This window comes from Elephantulus edwardii, unplaced genomic scaffold (assembly GCF_000299155.1).
Source record: "Elephantulus edwardii isolate Elephantulus edwardi_28Jun2011 unplaced genomic scaffold, EleEdw1.0 scaffold00132, whole genome shotgun sequence".
NCBI lineage: Eukaryota > Metazoa > Chordata > Mammalia > Macroscelidea > Macroscelididae > Elephantulus > Elephantulus edwardii.
This window is the reverse complement of record NW_006399882.1, coordinates 1,178,888-1,192,487: the sequence shown is the minus strand read 5'-3', so window position 1 is coordinate 1,192,487 and position 13,600 is coordinate 1,178,888. Positions and strand designations below refer to the sequence as shown.

The window sequence follows — 13,600 nt, the reverse complement described above, 5'->3', positions numbered from 1 at the left end:
TTAGTAATATGTCTATCTTTGGTAAATTGGTACCTATATTTTAATTTTAAATATAGTATATATTTAAGAAATAAATTTGTCACAAGGCAGTTGTGCTGTTACTATAAAACAATTAAGGTTATATGTTTCAGTATGTCACTCAGGGCTAAAAACTCCACCAGTCAGACTTGAAACACGGTCATTCTTTGCTAACTTTGCTGGATTCCTTCGCTTAAAATGGACTTTAAAATAAGTTTCCAGACATGAAACACTCAGAAAACCAATATAAAGGAAACTTTTCCCCCCGCCCTTGGAATCTGGCAGTGAGTGGGGTATTTTTAAGTATTGAAAAAGAAACCATGGCTTTAGAATACATGGAAGAGTTTTCGTTATGGCAGTAGAGTATCTTTTTCTTTGAGCTCTAGCATGGTCACTGGATCTGGATATCTCAGTTGTTTCGGATGATGTGAGCATTCATGTACCTAGAGCTAAATCTGTCCTTGCAGAAAACTTCTCAGCATAGCACATGTTAATCTGCAATATCTATTTCCTTTCCCCCTGACTCGGAGAAGTCGTGATCTTGTTCCAATAGGTAAGCAAGATGGCTCTATTTCAAGAAAAGCAGTCTTTGAAACGCAGTGTCTGTGGAAAGATGCAAGCTCATTTTTGCCAATGACAAAGGGCGAGTAAGAGGGAGGATATACTCAGTGGTGAACACGAGGAGCTGCCCAGTGTAACAGGAACGATGTCCCTCAGTGTGTTCGGTTCACTTTGGCAAGATGGACAAATAGCAGTTGCTCATAGTTCAGTGGGTGATGCTCTGTAGACTTTGGTTTGAGCCTGCTCTACGTACATGATTGCTCATCCAGAACTTCTAAGCCACGCTCCAAATGCATCTATGCTATTTACTAGCTGTTTTTCCTTCTAGTATGATTTGGATCCTCTACAGAATTGTATGAATAGCACAGATGTGCCTGATGTTTGCCTTCTATCCAATGGTTACTTTTATTTAGAAAAAAAATTACTGTAAGAGACCATAAACTCCAGCTTGAAAATCACTTCCAAAAGTCAGGCCCACTATGCCATCTATAAGAAAGGAATTCACTCCTATCAGTATTGTATACAACTAAATAACCCACCCATCTGGCTGAAAGCTCTGGCTAGGAACTATACCTTTCCCTTCAGATTACTCTTGGCCTTCAGGGAGTTGTAGAGTTGCTGTGTCCAAGCTTTTCTCAATACCCGTCCTTGTGTTGCCTCTAATGGGAGCCAAGATTACACACAGATGGGGCGCCTGTTGAGTATTCGCCCAGGCCATGGCAACCCTGTGTTTCTGTCATGGATCCAGTACATAAAGTTTAGCAAACTTAGTTCAAACACCTTATCTGAATCTTTGCCTCCACAGATCTGGGAAAGCAGACTATTCTGTGCAGCTAAATCAGTGGTGAATAGATGAGATTAACCTTGAAAAATTATTATACAATGTATGAAACCTTTGAGCTTATCCTAGACCTTGAACTCCTGTACTCACTGAATGCGGCCTGTAGCATCTCTCCTCTTAACCTTGGGCCTCCCGCACCACTCTGACAGAGACCGTGCGTCTGTAGATCCACAGAACCTCAGTGCTGATGAGCATGGATATTTTTTCTGCCTACCCAAATAGAATGACAGCGGCGAGAGAAGCCTATTTGTTGACATTTATTCCCCTAAAAAGTAAACCAGAACCCTACACGTCATAACAGGTCCAGTTCTTTAGGTGATGATTTCACTTCTGACAGAACCTGTCCCTCAAAACACACACACTGGAGAAGAAACAGCTCTCAGTAAGCAGCTTATTTTTCTAACAGACTTGACTGAAATGCCTTCCTGCTCCTTTTAATCCTGTACATGCTACAGGGTGAACAGGGCTCCATAGGATGGACACCCTTATTTCCTGGGGTCCTGCATAATGATTACCAGCCCCTGTGACTAAAGCATTTCTGTTTTTGAGGTTAAACAACACAAAAGTGTAGTTTCTCTTCAAAACTACCCCAAAGTGTGGATACTGTTTTCTGTTTACTAATCTTTCTGTAAATCCATGTACAGGAGTTTGGAGAGACCCAAGTATTTTTAATTTAATAGTAAGCAGAAGAGTGTATGTAATGAAAAGATTTATTATGAAACATCTGGCAAAAAAGGAAAGAAAATAATGTTAACTAAATATATATAGGTAGCTTTTATTAGGTTGCTGTATGAATAATAGGGATCTTTTTAAAAAGAGAACAAATTTAAAAATCACACACCGGCAAAATTTTTATTCTTCCCATCTACTGTGAGGTATGGTATTAAAAACCAAGAAGTAGTAATGAATATTGACTAAAAAGCTTTCATTACTTGAGCTGGGTAAAATATTGATATCTTGAGATTGTACAGGATAGCCCTGATATTGGAGTAGAACTATTTCAAAAAGTCAAAATAGAAATAATAACACACTGTTCACATCGCTCCTGTGAAAACCATAATACAGAATTATCCTTTATTTTGACACAATTGGGCAAAAAAATTTTTTTTTTAGCTGTGAGTATAACCATGTAACTACTAAGTGATGTTCACATGAAGAAACTCTTGTGCCTTCTGGTTTTTTAAATGGACATCTTAGCCATGATAAATGGAACTCGCTCAAGGCCCTAAGGTTGACAGACCCTTTAAATAGCTCCCGGTAGCCTGCTATTCGGTAAAGAAAATAATGCCCATCCACTCCATGAAACCGCAGAAGGCGTACAAGATTTAACAGTGCCTCAAAGAACAGGAGAGGAGGGCAGCATTGCCTGGGAGTAGAATGCAGCCGCTTTCAGCAATAATCAAAATAAGGAAATCAAGATTCACTGTCATGACATAGACCTTCACTGTAACTGAACTAAAAAAGTAGCATGTATGTTGCCATGGAATGTCACATCAGGGTTTGCTTTAGTATTAGACTGTAGGCAGTAACACTGATCATATAGTGCAAACTAGGTCAAACTGCGTTTCACTGCGGGAAAGAAAGAGGTGCAAATGCTCAGTAGGATACCATTAAGACATAAAATGGCAAAAAATAAATATCAAAACTTTTATCAGTGTAAAAAAGTAACTGGGTTATTGTATAACCTAGAGTCTGGCAAAAAAGGCCTCAAAAAAGTTCTCAGTCTTCGGAAGTTTTACAAATGAGGTGCCCTCTCCCCGGTTTCCAGTCACACCAGCGACTCCATGCTCTCGGCAGGATCCGACTCATCGGCAATCAGAACAGCACCATTTCTGTCCACCGTCAGGGGACCGTTTCCGTTTTCCTTAGTGCTGACCAAGCTGAGCATCGCTTTATAGACAAACTGGTATTGTTCCTGTCAAAAAAGAGGACAGCGTCTGTCAGTACCAAGGCCAAGAACAGCTTAGTCATTTCATCAAATGTGGAAATATCAGCTAGAATGTAATGGGGGAAATATAGCTGAGGAACAGGAACAAAGATTTATGCTGAGAAGTTTTAAATATGCATAAGATAGTCTTATCATGATTAATAAGGATAATGATTTGAAATATGTATTACAATAATTTGCATCCTTTCTAATCAAGATTTGCATCTCTTTGCGGTCTTTTTTAGCTCTCTTAGCTTGGAACTAATTCTCAATGTTAACAGTTGATTAAAACGATGAAAAACATAGCCTTATAAAATACAGAATACCATATTCTGAAACCTGGTCACTCTACCTCAGTACCCCTGGCATTTTACGACGGTGATTCTCTGTTGTGAGGTCCTGACGGATGCTCAGCAGCACCCCGGTTTTTATCTAGTAGACAAGGGGAGCTCCCTCCCCACAGCCTACAGTTACGCCAGTTCTCTCCCAAAGTGCCTTGCGGGAAAACCACTGCCAATTAAGAGCCACTGTTGTAAAGCATGATGTTTCCACTGATGGTGTTCAGGTTTCTCAGAAAAAACAAATGACTTACAATGTCTGTGAATACTCCAGGCCTCATAAGATTGATCATTTTTGCAACCTGGAAGACATCCACAGCATTTTCATTCTCCAGTTGCTGGGACAGAGTGGTAAGGGCACATAGCATTCCTGCAGAAACTGCTCCATACCTAAGGGAGAAAAGGAACAACAGTGATTATTATTATTTTTTTTTTCTTCTTTCCAGTTTTATGAAGAGAGCTCTGGTGGCTTAGTGGTAAGAAGCTGTACTGTCAACCCGAAGGTACATGGTTCGAATCCACCAGATGCCCTTCAGGAAAAAGATGGGCAACTAAATTCCATGTGGTTTACAGTTTACAAAAACAAAGGATTGAGTATATTGGGATCAAATTACCAATAAGTACTCTCACAGAAATTCGCTAGATTGCAATGACATCTATTCAATGCAGAAGACAGAAATGGACTAAACACTGGACAGGGGAGAAATCTGGAGGTTAGCATAAGGTGACACATGCTGATGAATATGAAATCTCCCAGACTGGCTTGTCAAGTGATGTAGCTTAATAGTTAATATGAAATGAGAAGTTGGAAATTAGGTTCAGGAAGATTTCTAGTGAAGATACAATGAAGAGGAGTTGGGTAATGTAATAGGGAAAATGATTAAAGAGAAATTTAACTATGTAAGAGGATCCTAACTATAGGCTAGTGAACAAGAACAAGTAGTAACAGACTATTACCGTATTGAAGAATGTTATTGATTGCCATCAAGTTGAGTAACCCTATGAACAAAAGGCCTGAAACCTTTCTATAACTATCATCATGTATTATCAAAGTTCCTAGAGTTTCCAGAGGCCATCTTGTTTAGGAAGTGGATGTCACTTCTGCTTTCAACCCTGTCTTAAACTGGGAGCTCCACCAAACACTGTCCATCATGGGTAACCATTATGGCATTTGACACCCCAATGGCACAAGGTTCAGCATCACAGCAACCCCAGGTTACCTCAGCATAGTATACTGACAGAGGAGCGCTGTGACTACAATACTGTTAAACAATCGCAAAGAATGAAATTGAATTTAGAGAACATCAAGAATAAAGTGGAAATGTATGTCTCAAAATGTAGTCAGAGAAATATCCACATGCATTTGTTATTAAGTAGTTATTTAGGGCACTGAAATAGAACTTTTCAAGTGAGAGCACTTTCTATGAAAACGTGTGGCGAAATAAATGAGTGTCTCTTGGCTTCACAGTGAAAGAATACAGGGAGTAGGTGTTAACAAATTCAGGCTAGGCTGGCAAGTCCAATTTTCTTAAGAACCCGTGATGACATGTGTTGTTTCATGCTGTCAAGTCACAACTGACTCAGAGCTGACCCTCTAGCGAGTTACTAGGCTGTAACTCACCCCAGAGATGACTACCCATCTGAGCTGCTTGCCTTTGCACTGGAAGCACAACTCTACCCCTCGGCCATGAGAGTACCCCTGTGAGGTAGAGTTCCCATTTTAGTGATGAGAAAATAAATGGATTAAAGGAACTTTTGAAGATGGTGTTGCGAGGTGGTGTCCCGGTGTCAGTGCTTCAAGTGAACCCATCGGGAGAAGATGTGGCAGGTTATGGAAAGGCCTTGGAAACCCTCAGGGGCACTTCTCACTTCTCTTCTGTCCTTTCTTGCTAATGTTCTGTACCGTTGAGCTGCATCTTGCCCATCGCTGACCCTCTAGCAGATTTTTGGAGGCAGTAATTTGCCCAAGAGGAGGTTGTCCATCTATCGCTGGTGAAGCAGCAGGTGGATTTGAACCATGTGCCTTTGGGTTGGGAGTGCAACTCTTTGCTGATATGCTACCAGAGCTCCCTTCTGCCCTTCAGGATCACTATGAATTGAAACTGACCGAATGGCAACAAGTTGAGGCAGAGTGTCCTTTTAAAAAATTACTAAACATGCAGTTTCTGAATTTATTCTTATATGAAATTAAAGCACTACAAATGTTTTATATTTTTTATACAAGGAAGACTAAAGTCCTTCTTAGCTACCACCTTAACTTTAGAGGTAACCTGTTCAGAGGTCTACAGCCTACCAGGTTTACGTATATCTGTACCTTTCTGTCAGACTTGTTTCTATCTGCTGCAGGCATACCAAATAATAGCTGGATTTACTAATTTTGATTTGTATATTGTGCACATCAGTATAGAAACCATTAGTAGAATAGTTAAGTCAGTATAGAAATCATTAGTAGAATAGTTAAGTCACAAGTGTGCTTGTTTTCAATTTTAAAAATACTACCAAATTTCTCTTTCAACCTGTTCATATTCCTTCTAATGTGAGAATATTTGTTTCTCCTCCTCATTTGAAATTTTAACATTTTTTGCCACTATGATGAGTAAAATGATAATGAAACACTGTATCATACTTTTGCTTGCATTTGCATTTCTTCCATTACCAGGGAGGTTAAATATCTTTTTATGATTATTGATCTTTTCTATTTCCTATTTGGAAATTGTCTATTATCATATTTTTATGCAAATAAAACACATTATAATTTTTTCAACTGCATCTTTTGCCCATGGTACTCTTCCTAAGTATGCTATGCTAATTTCTTTATGGCAATAAACATACTTTGGCCATTTTTCTACTAGGTTTGCCTCTTTCAAATGGATTTGTAGGAGTTATTTTAAGCTCTATTTTCTGGTTGCTCTTAGCATTGTGACATTTTTTATTCTACTAAGATAGAAAGAGCTAGCAACAACCTCCTGCTATTGAGCTGGTTCCAACTCAACGTGACCCTATTTATTAGACAGGATGGAACTGCGCCCACAGGATTCACAAGAGTGTAAGTCTTTACAGAGGCCTCACCTTACTCTCAAGGATCCCGTTAAGGGTGTGAGTGGCTCAATACTTGCCCCCCTGAGCCACAAGGGCTTGGGTAGGTGGTTTCTTAAAAAAGCTATGTGTTTTTAAATTTTATTTTTCACATGTTTAATATAAATCCAGTTGTAGTCATTGTTAGATATAAAAAAAGAGCGTGAGGTTGTGAGGGAGAGAAATAAAGAAAGGAACTGGTCCCAAGAAACGAACAGGCCTTTATTGCGCGGTCTGAGGGGGACACCAAGTGACCCAGCAGCAGGGCATGCAGACAGGATCAAAATGGCACACTGGCAGTTTGGCAGGTTTCCTTTTTATAGGGGCCCTGGGGAGGACTAAGATGGTATTTCTGGAATTTGACATGTTAATTAAGTTAGGTTTTAGCACCTTTTTTCCAAGCTCAGACCTTTATCAGGATCCATTGTCTGGTCTTTGATATGACTAGCTTAGATGTTATCAAGTTTCTTAGGAAGTGATCAAGCTTGAGGGTGGTGGGGCAACTGCCATATTCTTCCTTCAGTTATTTTTCTAAAGAATAACTCATTAGCCAGACTTCCTTTATTTCATGGTGATGTGCTGCTGTTATGCACCTTTGAGGTCAAGTATGAACTAACTCCAGCTGCCTCACCTGCGTGTTTTCGAAGGCAGGAGAGGAGATGGCTTGTCTGTCTGTCATGGCGCGTTCAAGCTCTGCGTTGGCAACACAACTCCTGTCCGCTAAGCGTCAGAGATTCCTTGGTTTGGGGGCCTGATCTTTTCTTTCTTTTATATTCATTTCCTTACAAAGTTCATAAATAGTGTTTTATACTATTCTTCATTCTTTTTATTGACTTGAGCTACCTTAGCTGTTGTGTACCATCCAGTAAGAACCTATATGGGAAGCCAATACTAAATAGTTGTAATAAACTGAGTGTGGGGGAGGTGTGGTTCAAGCTGGAGTTAACCCTGAGGCATCAAGGCAATCCTTAAGGGTTTACCAGATTCTTGCATTGTATTTGCTGACCCCTCCCTCCTGAGTCAAGGGAAGGTTTCCAATAGAAAGAGCTTGGCTTCATATGCATTGAATCCTCGGTGATTTACTTCCAGGTAATTTTCAATAAAGATACTGGGAAGCTGGAATGGGGCCCTTCAGTCAAGAACTGCTGCCCCCCAGTCTTTACTCTCTCTTTTTTATCTCATTCCTGGTTGTCTGTCTCATTAAAAATAATTATGAAGCGACCCCACCCATAGCTGACCCTCCAGCGAGTTTTCAGAGGCAGTTAATCACACAGGAGCAGACTGTCCATCTTTCTCTGGCAGAGCAGCTGGTGGATTTGAACTGCGTACCTTTGGGATTGCACATGCTAAGTTCCCAGATTTGTTTCTTAGCTCTTTATGGATCCCTTAACCAGTTTCACCTGACTTCTTGTATTTCTTTCCCATCTCTGTGTATTTCATTTCTAAGGGAAATTTACTTAATTGTCTTAGCTCTTCCTCTGTTTATTGTTTTTCCACATTATTTTCAAACCAAGGGCCACAACATTTTTTGTTGGGATTTTGATTAAGTGGTATCATGTTGTTGTTGCTATGTGCCGTCGAGTCGCTTGAGACTCATAGCGACCCTATGTACAACAGCCCTAAACTCTGCTCTGTCCTGTGCCAATCGCACTCTCTGACACTCCCATCCCGATTACCACAGTCACTGAATCAATCCACCTCATACAGGGTCTTCCCCTCCTGTGCGGTCCCTCCACCCTCCCAAGCATGATGTCCTTCTCCAAGGACTGGTCTCTCCTTACAACATGTCCAAAGTATGTTAGACAGAGCCTCAGAATCCTTTCCTCCAAGGAGCCACCCGGTTTAACCCCTTCCAGGATGAATCTGTTTGTTTTCCTAGCAGTTCATTGTATTCTCAATACTCTTCTCCAGCACCACAGCTCAAAGGCATCAATTCTCCTTCTATCCTCCTTGGTCATTGTCCAACTCTCTGATGCATAACAAGTGATTGCAAAGACCATGACCTGTATCAGATGCACCTTAGAGACACTATTGCTCTTCAGTACTTTGGAGGTCCCTAACAGCAGACTTTCCCATGGCAATGTGCCTTTTAATTTCCTGGCTACTGGTGCCAAGAGTGTTGACTGTGGAGCCAAGCAGACTGAAGCTGTGAACAATCTCAATCTCTTCACCATCCATCCTGATGCTGCCAATTGGTCCAGTGGTGAGAATTTTTGTCTTCTTGACATTGAGACTCAATCCATATTGGAGGCTGCAGTCCTTGACCCTCTGCAGCAAGCACTTCAGGTCCTCCTCAGTTTGAGCAAGCAGGGTTGTGTCATCTGCATAACGCAGGTTGTTGATAGATCGTCCACCAATCTTGACCTCACATTTCTCCTCATAGAGCCCAGCCTCCTGGATAATCTGTTTTGCATACTGAAGTGGCATCATATATATCAATATAACCGTCAGATGTAAACTTTGGATTTTTCTCAATTTTTAGATTTTTTTTTTCCTTTCTGTGATTGTTATTGTGTGTCACAGACTTGGAACTGAGTCATAGCTGACCCTCTAGTGGATTTTCAGGAGCCTTTGAGCTGGCAGTGCAGTTTCTTTCCATCTTTTCTCCGTTACAGTCAGGTTTTTATAGCTTTCAGTTGAGGTCTGTAATTTCCTTCACAGTCTTTACCCATATGTTTTTTAGGTTGATTCCTAGCTACTGTAGAGTTTCTATTATTCCTAAGAGCAGCTATTGTGTTGAAACATTTTCTGCATGGGTTCAGCTGATCTAAAGAGAAGTTATGGATTTTTCCACATGGTGAACTCTTTTACTTTTTAATCACCTGTGGCTTTTCCAAGTAGTTCATATCCATATCTGCCAGTCATATCAGTTTGCTGGAATTAAGTGCCAACTCAAAGGCGAGCAAGTTCAAATCCATCAGGTACTCCAAGGGAGAACACCAGGGACTCTCCCATGTGATTACTGCTTTCTGGAGGCTCAGCTATGAAATGGTTCCAACTCAACAGCAAGGATAGTTTTTTGTAATATCATTTTTACCTCCTTTCATTCTCTTATTTTTTTCCTTTCTACTGCATTGGTTAAGACTGCAACAGCAAAATTTTTTAGGTTAAAAAGATTACTTTCTATTTTTAGCTCCCTAAAAGGTTTTGCAGGCGCTCTGGTGAGCTAGTAGTGGGTAAGGAGTTGCAGTGCTAACCTAAATGTGATGGGTTTGAATCTGTTAACCCTGGAAGAAATAAGGGCATCTCCTCTCGTGTGGTGTACAGCCTCTGGACATTTGTTGGAGGGTAGCTATGGGTCGTTTCTGACTTCATGGCACATAACGACAACTAGAGGTTTTGAGGGAACCTCTGGGGTCTTAAACCATAGGAAGCTGCAGACTGGGTACAAAGGCTGCTCTACTCTGGTGGTTCAAACCCACCATTGGCTCCTTGGGAGAAAGATGGGCAATCTTCTCTCCTTTAATTTATAGCTTGAGAAACCTGTTGGAAGGCCAGCTGATAATTGATTTCTACTTGATGGTAATGAAGTTATTATCGAGTGTGTGTGTGTGTATATGTGGAGTATGTCTTATTTTATACTTTGCCACCATTAATAATTAAAAAAAATCTCTTTAATAGGGTCCTTTTTCATGAACAGATTTTTTTTTTGCGGGGGGGCTGATTCAGGACTTGGTCTTCTCAATTTTATGTTATGCTTCAGAGAATTGGTCAATGACTCAGGATGACAGAAGAATAGATGCCTTCAAGTTGTGGTGCTGCAGAAGTCTTAAACATACCACAGACAGCCAAGAAAACAAATAGGTCTATTTTGGAGAGGGTGAAGCCAAGTCTCTCCTTGGAGGCTAGGATTTTGAAGCTCTGCCTCACTTACTTTGGGCACGTGGCCAGGAGAGATTGATCCTTGGAGAATGACATCATGCTTGGAAGGGTGGACAGACAGTGCAGGAGAAAGACAGGATGAGATGGATTGATATAGTAACTGGGGTGATAGGGGTTGGAGTATCGGAGTTAGTGAGACGGCTCAGGACAGGGAAGGGTTTAGAGCTGCTGTACATAGATAGGGTGGCTATGCATATAAAAACAATAACATACTATGACAGGTTTAGAAGCAGGAGTGGCATCCACTACCTAAATAACATGCCTCCAGAAACCCTATGAACTTTGATAAATGTTGATAGTTGTAGAGGGGCTTCAAGCCTTTTGTTCATAGTGTCGCTATGAGTCGTGCTCAACTCGAAGGCAATCAACAATTTATCCATCTATGCATTCCTAGGATAATTCTTAATTTCTCTTGATATATAATTATTCTTAAATAACATACTAGATTTTGACAGTATTTAGGATGTTTGCCTCTATAATCAGATAAGTTAGGTTGGACTATACATTCTGTGGCTAGCGTTTTATGGCTTTTGTAACGAGATTAGGTTAACATATTCTCTGTGTATTATTTATTCAAATATAGCCTGAGTAGGACTTGATGGACTCTTAACAGTTTAAGAACAATGCCATTATCCAGTTATTAATAATCACTAATGTGTAGGACAATCTTACTGTGTGCCAGTTTTTCTTGAGGTTATTTACCTAGGTAATGAAATTAATCATCACAGCAACCTGGTAGTATAGTACTGGTCTTATTTCTTTTTGCAGTTGAAGAAACAGACACATTCAGGTAAAGTCAGGTAGTACTTGGGTTCTGAATGAATTCTGTTACTAAGTTTGTCTTAAGAGAAGTTTGTACATTAAGTTGGAATAGTTACGTACAGTCTGTATCTAATACCATTTAGTTAAATATCTGTCTTAGTTTAGAATATATAGAGTAACTTGCCATGTTACAAAAAAAAGTAAAACACTTTCAGATACACTAAAAGATATTTAACATAATAATAATAATCCAGTAATAATATTTTGATGTATGTCATGAAATAGCAATGATTTTAAATACAATTTTGTTTATAACTAAAGGTTATCTGCATGCTGGATGTTTGTAACTCCGTTAAAAACTAGTCAAAGTTTCCCAGTTACCAAGAAGAGACCTTCAATCTCAGCCAATACCTGTAAATGGCTCTGACGAGAGCCCAACATATATTATGTGTTCAGTAAACCAAAATTCATTGCTGTTTCGTAAATTCCAGCCTATAGAGACCCTCCAGGACAAAGCACAGTTGTCCCACAGACTTTCTAGGGCTTTACATCTTTATGGAAGCAGATGCTGACCACCGCTGCAGGACCAGGGCTTCTTATTGTATTAAATAAACATTATTCAGAATGTTTATTATCAGGATTTAAAAATGTACTAGTACAGTGTTGCCAATAGTAGTTTCAAATGATTATTTCTTTTTAAATGTTTGTACTCCTATTTTTGATGTTTCCTCACAGAAAATTTCACACATCCACAAAAGTAACTCTTATGTAGCCTCCACTTGGCTACAGCACCATCAGCTCATAGACTCTCATGTTTTAGCTCTATTCCCTCTTCATGTATTTTAAAGCCTATCCCAAATATCATTTTTCATAAATATGTAAGCATAAAGCTGTATAAAACTGAGTGAACCATTCTCATAAATGTTTTTAATTCAATTACAGATAAATGGCAGAGGGTTTTTCCTTCTTAATTGAAGCTTCTCAATTTGCTAGCATACTTTCCAAAGTTCTCTTTTCCCTCTACCCTTGTGTTGGTTTGACTGACAGTGACCTTACAGGACAGCCTGAACCACGCACGCTGTTTCCTATAAAAGTCTGTGGGAACAAGCCGCCTGGTCTTTCTCCTTTGGGCCTGGGTTAGCAGTTCAACCGCTTAACTCACAGTACCACCTGGGCTCCTTGCATGCACTGTCATTGTGTTGATTTAGACTCACAGTGGCTTCTACGGCTGAAAATCTTTGTGGGAGGAGACGGCCCCTCTTCTTCCTGAGGAGCAGCTGGTGGATTTGAACTACTGACCCTTTAATTAACATACTACGCAGTAAACCGCCAGAGTGCCTTTATATCCCTTTCAGCAAAGCTTATTATTACCATCTACTCCTCGCACTGACTCATGAGTTTTTAGTTGTTTTTTTTTAAATCTTTGGATTCCTTGTACCTTTTTGGCTTCTTCAATTGAAAGCTTAGTTTATGTTTAATCTTTTCTCTAATATATGCTTTGCTGTATTTTTTTTTACAGTTCTTTTGGCTATTCCACCAGGTTTTGAAACACAATGCCTTAATCATTATTTAGTTTTAAGTTTTCTGGTGACTTCTTTAAACTAATGAATTAGTTACAAGTAATTTGAGATATAACGATCTCAATCTATATGAAATCTCAGTGGTATTTCACTGTTATCTAGTATTAATGCATTATAGCCTATCAATGTTTGAAAACTGTTACTCCATTTTGTTTGATCTGTAGTTTCTTTACAGAGCCCTGGTGTCCCAATGTTAAAAAGCTGTGCCTCAATCCCAAAGGCACGTGATTCGAATCGACCAGCTGCTCTGCAGAAGGATGGGCAATCTCTTCCTATGTGATTTGCTGCCTCTTAAAACCCAGAGGGTCAGGGATGGGTTGGTTGCAAAGCAATGGCACACATCAACAACTGTACCTAGTTTCAATATTCTAGTTTGATTTCAGCTTTATCTCTTCTACCAGCTCATCTAAGCTTTCATTTCACAAATTACAGTAAAACTTGAGAAAGTCACTGAGTATGTAAGGTAGAGACTTGTCAGAGAAGGAGAACGCAAATAAATGACAGAAACGTGGTAAGACTACAGCCTGTCATAGTCAAAATAAGGTAGTCTCATTGCGTTTCAGCTCTTGAAGCCTCGTGGGTAAAGTGTCGCACCGCCAACTCAAAGGGAGGTTCA

The 13,600-nt window shown here is 39.8% G+C and overlaps 1 protein-coding gene across 2 annotated transcripts in view; it reads right to left on the bottom strand.

Annotated features, from left to right (window-relative positions):
• Positions 1–1,598: 1,598 nt before the first annotated feature.
• The window catches only part of PTPRG (protein tyrosine phosphatase, receptor type, G), a 924,714-nt gene continuing 912,712 nt past the window's right edge, over positions 1,599–13,600 (bottom strand). Inside the window, exons 29-30 of one of the 2 annotated variants that reach the window (XM_006893832.1) lie at positions 3,940–4,075; positions 1,599–3,335 (exon numbers count right to left, since the gene is read on the bottom strand). In XM_006893832.1, the coding sequence (XP_006893894.1) occupies positions 3,189–3,335; positions 3,940–4,075 (283 nt within the window). In that variant the 3' untranslated portion in view covers positions 1,599–3,188. The remainder of the gene's footprint in view (positions 3,336–3,939; positions 4,076–13,600) is intronic. The other variant, XM_006893833.1, reaches the window with a different exon arrangement.